This window comes from Mus pahari, chromosome 19 (assembly GCF_900095145.1).
Source record: "Mus pahari chromosome 19, PAHARI_EIJ_v1.1, whole genome shotgun sequence".
NCBI lineage: Eukaryota > Metazoa > Chordata > Mammalia > Rodentia > Muridae > Mus > Mus pahari.
The window spans coordinates 12,505,343-12,512,983 of record NC_034608.1 but is presented as its reverse complement, the minus strand read 5'-3'; the positions used below and the strand labels follow the sequence as shown (position 1 = coordinate 12,512,983).

Genomic DNA, 7,641 nt, shown 5'->3' with positions numbered 1-7,641 from the left:
GGAGGAGCTAGAAAAATTACCCAAGGAACTGAAGGGGTCTGCAACCCTGTAGGTGGAACAACAATATGAACTAATCAGTACCTCCAGAGCTCATGTCTCTAGCTGCATATATAGCAGAAGATGGCCTAGTCAGCCATTATTGGGAAGAGAGGCCCCTTGGTCTTGCAAACTTTATATGCCCCATACAGGGGAACACCAGGGCCAAGAAGTAGGAGTGAGTGGGCAGGGGAGCAGGGAGGGGGGAGGAGTATACAGAGGACATTCAGGATAACATTTGAAATGTAAATGAAGAAAATATCTAATAAAATAATTTTTAAAAAAGAAAGAAAAACATTGTATTTAGAAACAAGCAAAACTGATGAATTTATGAAATTCTTGGGCAAATGGATATATCTGGAGGATATTATCCTTAGTGAGGTAACCCAATCACAAAAGAAGTCTCTAGATATGCACTCACTGATAAGTGGATATTAGCCCAGAAATGTAGAATACCCAAGATACAATTTGCAAAACACAAGAAAACCAAGAAGAAGGAAGACCAACATGTGGATACTTCATTCCTCCTTAGGCTAGGGAACATAATACCCATTAAAGGAGTTACAGAGACAAAGTTTGGAGCTAAGACGAAAGGATGGACTATCCGGAGACTACCCCACCTGGGAATCCTCCCCATCATCAGCCATCAAACACAGACACTATTGCACATGCCAGCAAGATTTTGCTGAAGAGACCCTGATATAACCGTCTCCTATGAGGCTATGCCAGTGCCTGGCAAATACAGAAGTGGGTGCTCTCAGTCATCTATAGTATGGGACATAGGGTCCCCAATGGAGGAACCAGAGAAAGAACCCATGGTACTGAAGGGGTCTGCAACCCTGTAGATGGAATAACAATATGAACTGACCAGTACCCCCAGAGCTCATGTCTCTAGCTGCATATGTAGCGAAAGACGGCCTAGCTGTCCATCATTGAGAAGAGAGGCCCCTAGGCTATGCAAACTTTATATGCCCCAGTGTGAGTTTCTGACAAAACTCACTTTAATCCGGTCTGGGTTCATCCTGAGAGGAGGGCTGGCTGAAATGGAATGTGCAATAGGAAAATGGAAGCCTAGATAAATTTCTGATCAAGGCTCCAATTTTTAATAACCGAACTCCGTTTAAATAACATGGAAAGATCCCCAGCCCCCTCCTAAGTCTTTTAAGTTCTCGGTGGCGGTCCGATCGTAGGCGGGTCCAAGGATCGAGGCAGGGACAAATGGATCTGGGATATCCGGGAGGGTCCTCTTGGTAGGCGGTGGAGGCACAGCAACTCTCTAGTGGGTTTCAGCGCCTGTAGGGGGCTGGNGNTTTGAAGGAGAGTGATTAGTGTAACAGCAAGGTAGGCCTGGTGGCAACAAGGAGCTGGGAGACCCCCAACACCTCAGTACGGGGGAATGCCAGGGCCAGAAAGTGGGAATGGGTGGGTAGGGGAGCAGGGCAGGGGGAGGTATAGGGAATTTTTGGGATAGCATTTGAAATGTAAATAAAGAAAATACCTAATAAAGGAAGAAAAAGGGGAAAAGAGGAAAAGAAATGGCCAGTGGTGATGGTCACATGACAGGTTAAAAGAGATTTATACTACCCAGCTGTGTGCTTCAAAACTAAAGGGAGAAATCCCATATAGACATAACATATATATAATTTATATCATGTATATTTATATGACAAAGAATTGTGTGCAAGGTCACACTGTGACTGCCACCCTTGGGAGAAAAACACTCCAGTTGTCCTTTACACAAAAAAAAATTTCAATTCTGTGTATCAAAGAAACTGTGAATCAAAACTATCTAGTAGCCAGTTATATACACAGAAACATGGGCAGTTCCTTCGGTCAGTTCCTCACTTCCCATGGGTGACTGGTGTCCAGGTAGCCTTGGGGTTAGGTGAAGCTATTGGAGCATATGAGAGCATGTTTGTCTCTGTGCAAACACTGTACCATGTTAACAGGGCACTCAGAGAACCCTGAAGTTTGGGGACTCCTGAACCTAGTTGCCATGGATTCTCAGGGCTAGTGATATACTAGATCCACAACCCAAACTCTTAAAACATTTGTAATACTGTTTACCATATTGATGTCTTTATTTTCCTTTGGACACCAAGTCTCACTTAAAATGATGCCCTGTTCTTCTACACACTGCTATGTCGGAACTACAGGCATGAGCCACCATGCTGGTGGTACCTGACTGGTTACTGACAATTTTTACTATGTAACTTTCATCCATTCTGTACCCTATTAACAAAGGAATGCCTCCCCCTTCCCCTGCTGTAGGATGAGAGGAGGAGTCACTCATTCATCACAGCCAGGCTGACTGGGAGACTGGTCTGTGAGCTGACTGGGTTGGAGACCTCACATTGATACTCTCCAGCATCCTCCTTCCTCACAGCATGTATCCTGAGTTGGCACTTTGACGGAGACAGGGTCATCCTCTCTGTGAGCTGTACACTCTGATTGTTGAAGAGCCAACGGATGGAGATCCCAGTGTTGTCTGAGAAGCAAGTGAAGACCACTGAGCTCTGTACATGAACTGTGCTGTCTGTGACTCTCATGAAGGGCTGTGTCACATGCTCTGCAAAGAAACAGAGGAGGGGACCAAATGACAGTCATTCTTCACACAGCTCAACCAGCCCCTCTACAGCTCAAATAAATAAAGCTTCCATGGAGGAGTAATTGGAGCAGTGACTACAGTCATATCTTGTGCCTTGCATCTGTGACCCAGAGGCTGTATGACCTTGATTGAGCCACTGAGGTTGATGTGTCTCAGTTTCCCTGTACTAGGAAAACTGTCCATGATCATTTGCACTGCCTATGAGTTAAAATTAGGTCTGAGCAATGTTCTGACCTGGGGATGGGGAGCTGCTCACATCAGCAGCATCTGTTCCATTTATCCAAGGCTGGATTTCTGAGGATAAGAAGGTGCCTGGAGAACTGTCATCTCTGTCCCTATCCTTGGGGACATTATTTTCCAGTGAATTTCCTAAGTCCATCAGAACAGTTGGCTTCTGTCCTGGCACCTGTCCATTGAACCTCAGAAGAAGGAGGTTCACAGGTGACCCACATGACTGCAGCTGTCATGGCATAAACAGCTGATCCTACACCCTATAGGACATGGACACTCAGCCAAGCCTTGTTCCCTGTCAGCTCTGACAGGAAGTCCAATGCTAGCCCTGAGGAGAAGTTGTCTGGGGACAAGTAGAGTTGAGTCTGGATCCCTGGCTTCCTGATGCTCCTCTTACTGATTCAGTAGTGAGCTGGACCACAGAGGGAGGGGGAACACAGACTGACAGGGAAGATAGAAGGGAAAGGGATAAATCCATCAATATTGACCCCTTTGTCTTTGGTGAAAAGATGGGGTCCAGAGAATCTTAGATCCATCACTCAGCAGAAGTGGGTGGGAGTGTCTGCACAACTGGGAGTGTGCAAACGACCTCCATGCCCTTGGTGCACCTGACTGTGTCGCTTCCTCTGTGGGGAACTCTGTCCTCGTGTGTCTCCACCCTCAGAAGATGTGGGGATGAGGATTCCTTCCCTCACCTCTCCTACAATCCCCAGTGTTTTCTCTCTGGCCTCTTTGGTCTCTTCCCTCTCTGGATGCCCTCCACACTGACTTCGCTTTGAGATGGGCTGTCTGGTCTGACTTCCAGTCAACTAAACCTAGCACCTTGTTTTTAAAGGGGAATTTAATTTTTCTGAAAATTCCAATAAGTGGACAGGCTCAGGTATGTGGGTGGATAAGTGAATGAACATCTCAGGGCCTGCCAAGACTAGGTTTTAATAGAATTCTCATATTTAAAGCTACTGACAGAGGTTAAACCTCCAGCTCACATTAACGTGTGTGTGTGTGTGTGTGTGTGTGTGTGTGTGTGTGTGTGTGTGTGTGTGTGTTGGTGCAGGTGAAGCTGTACAACACCATGTGTTTGGGTGAGTGCAGGATACAGCACCTAGATGTAGGTCAGAGGTCAATTGAAGGAGCCCTTCCTTTCCTTCCACTGTAGCTCCACACCTCCCACACAGTCAGGTACTGTTCTACTTGTGACAGGAAACACAACCAGGAGATGCACCCAATATAGGCATTCTGAGTATACATGGCAAAAGCCCCAGTATGCTGGGCAGAGTGTGACGGCTTAGGCTGAGTTATTGCCAATCAATCTCCTCATCTAGTTACCATTACACCTCATGCCTGATGCCATCCAGTTCAGCAACTCTGCCATCATTCGCCTGCAGGAGACAATTCCAGGAGCTGGCCCTCAGAGGAAAACCAACTGCAGAGGGGGGCCTGTGTCCTCTGCCCCTTGCTTTGGGGACCCTGCCCCTCCTGTGAAATCCTGTGAAATCTCATGAGCCCAATAGGACAATTAGTTAATGGCCTGAACACCTGTCCAGCTATGCTCTCCCTGCTGAGTCTCTGAGGTAGATGTCCAGGGGACCTAGCCTAACCATGGCTCTCATGGCAGTACACAGGCTGCTTCTACATGCCACTAGAGCTTTGTCCCATGTCAGCACCAACAGGAATCCAAAAACAAGCAGTGACAAAACACTCCCCACTGTCCCCTGGAGTCTAAACAGGGATGAAGACTAGCAGCCAGGACTTCCTGGTGCTCTCTGTGAGGACCTGGAATCACTTCTTCAGGGAGGGCCTGAATGACCCCCACAGAGTCTTCCTCAGGGCGATGTGCATGGTGAGAGACCCAAGGCTCAGGCCTGTGTCTGACATGCTTGGCCTGACTTTACCCAACACAGGCCTTCCTATCTTCAGGTAAATACAGGTAACTGGTTCTAATCTAATGCTGTTGGTCCAATGTATGTATGCCCTGCGGTAACCAATGTGAGGACACAATGCAGTGGGGGAGAGAGCAGGCACAGCCCAGTCCACAAAATACAGTTATAAAATAGGGTAAGTCACACCCAGCAGCAGGAAGCCATAGAGAGTCACTTACTGTTCACATGGATTTGCACATGTGCTTTTTCAATTTTGAAATTTCTGTCTATAGTTTGTAGTGTATATAAGCCCGTGTCTTTCTCAGTGACATCCTGGAGCAGGAGAGATCCATTGGTGAACACTCTCTCCGTTCTGCTTTCTGCAGGCCCCTTGATGATGGAGTTCCTGGCTCTGCTATATTCTGCAATTTTAAAGATCTGGAAGGTCGATGCTCCTTTGTACCAGCAAAAAAATTGGAAATCTTCAGGCAGATTAAGAACACGGAGAAGGATGCATTCCCCTTCCGCAGCATGCCGAGGCATTGGATCAATGCTGAGCTGGGCAGAGTCAACAGTGTCACAGCACGGGGAAAGGGAGGCTGGAAGGGAAAGGAGAAAAGTCATCACATGGGATCATTGTGCTTGGTGGAAAGATGGCAACCTGCATCCTGACAAGAAGGATTCTTCACTCAGCCTAGACAAGCATTCGAGGGTGTGTCTATCCCACCTGTTGGAAGTGATCAACATGGCCTCCATTCCCTCCGTGCCACAGAATCTGTCATTTCCTCTACATGGAGCTCTCTCCTCGGTGTCTCCATGGCTGCCCCCTCACTGCCCTCGGTCAGACACTGCACACATTCATGCACGCTGTGCTTTGAGATGATGCCTCCCTCTGACCTTGGTCTCTGCACACCCTGCATATTCACTTTCTGACTTCTCTCATTTCCTTTGAACCTGCACTCTTCCTCTGATCTCACTTGCTACATGATCTTCCTGCTCTGCCTGCAGCCCCCAGGACTAGGGCTGGGTGATGGCCAGGAGCAGTCTGCTCTTCTTGGCAGACCCAGGTATTGGAAAGGGCTCAGGAATTATGCTGGCTAGCTTTATGTCAACTTAAAACAAGCTAGAATCTTTTGAAAGAGGGAGCCTCAATTTAAAATGATACCACCAGAAGATGGCCTGTGGACAAGCCTGTGATGCATTTTTTAATTGGTGATTGATGTCGGAGGGCCCAGTCCACTGCATGCTTTTCCACCCCTGGGCTCAGTGTCCTCGGTGCTAGAAGATCAGGGTAGACAAGCTGTGAGGAGACAGGCAGGAAGCAGCACTCCTGATAAAGTGCTCCCCAGAGTCACTGCAGTCAAGCCTGGAACAGACGACTGAGGCCAGAGCTTCCTGGTACCCACCACTCTGTGAGGATGCTGTGATGTCATCACATGCATGGCAAGAGCCCCCAGAAGACTGGGAAGACTCTGGCAGCTAGGGATGAGTTATTTTCTGACAAGGTCCTCCTTGATACAGAGGCGAGTCAAACGATGGAGTCTGATCTATAGGTATTTCTCTCCATCATATGTGTACAGCACAAGCGGTCAACCCCCAAAATAAAGACACAGTGCAAAGGGTTGGTAGCCACATGCCGGGGGTGACAGTCCTGTGTTTCAAAGTCCTACCCAGCACTGAATGATCACAGAGAATCACTTACTGTCCACCTGAAGTTGCACGTGTGCTAATTCCATTTTCCGATGTCTACTCAGAGTTCGTAGGGTGTAGAATCCAGTATCATTGCAGGTCACATTCTGGAGCAGGAGGGATCCATTGCTGTACATTGTTTCTCTACCGCTGTGGGCAGGGCCTGGCACACTTGAATTCTTGGCTATTATCTGTCGGGCTACCTCAAGGTTCCTAGACACAGATGCCCCTTTGTACCAGGAAAGCCCTCGAAGCTTATCCTGGAGGTTGTGAACAAGGAGAAGAACACTTCCCCCTTCAGCAACACTGGGTGGCACTGATTCAATAGTGAGCTTGGCAGGGAAGGAAGGATGCCCACAGATGAAAAGAGAGCCTAGAAGGGAAGAGAGATCCATCAATATTAGGGTTGTTGTATTTAACTAAGATGGTACCCTGGGTCCCGAGCAGCTGTGTCCATAGCTCAGCTGAGGTGTGTGGGTGTTTCCCTGCCCTACTTGGTGGAGGTCACCACATTACCTCCATGCACTCCATATCCCTCACTTGTCATTTCCTCTTTATGGTGCTCTCTCCTCGGGTGTCTACATGGTCCCACCTCACTGTCTTCAGATCCCTGCTCGCACTCAGTGTAGATGGGTGTTGGGATGACGCCTCCCGACCTTCACACTCTGACTCTTTTGTTTCTTGTCTTTTAGTGATTACACCCAATACCTGATTCATCTTCTAGCTTTCTTTACTAGTCGGTCTTCCAGTCCACTAAGTTTAGGGAATTATGAGAACTGGGATTTGTCTTGTATTATTTTTAAGGAAAGGCTGTGTAAAATAAATAAATAAATAAATAAATAAATAAATAAATAAATAAATAAATAAAATAAAAACTTAAATATCTGTGGAGAATGAATGAATGAATGAATGAGTAAAGGATGACTCAGGACCATACATGGTCATGAATTTATTTAACAAATTTGTATGTTTGGAAATACAGTGTTGATTGCTTCCATTTGCTATAATTTTTTCTTTTTTTATTATTATTATTTTTTTATTTACATTTCGAATGCTATCCTGAAAGTTCCCTATACACCCCCCCCCGCTGCCCCTGCTCCCTACCCACCCACTCCCACTACTTGGCCCTGGCCTTCCCTTGTGCTGGGTCATATAAAGTTTGCAAGACCAAGGGGCCTCTATTCCCAGTGATGGCCGATTGGGCCATCTTCTGCTACA

At 47.1% G+C, this 7,641-nt stretch overlaps 1 protein-coding gene across 1 annotated transcript in view; it reads right to left on the bottom strand.

Moving 5' to 3' along the window:
• Positions 1–7,641, bottom strand: part of LOC110336891 — a 36,195-nt gene that overhangs the window by 22,794 nt on the left and 5,760 nt on the right. The window contains exons 3-5 of the mRNA XM_021219630.1: positions 6,437–6,796; positions 4,974–5,333; positions 2,337–2,605 (exon numbers count right to left, since the gene is read on the bottom strand). Of these exons, the coding sequence (XP_021075289.1) occupies positions 2,337–2,605; positions 4,974–5,333; positions 6,437–6,796 (989 nt within the window). The remainder of the gene's footprint in view (positions 1–2,336; positions 2,606–4,973; positions 5,334–6,436; positions 6,797–7,641) is intronic.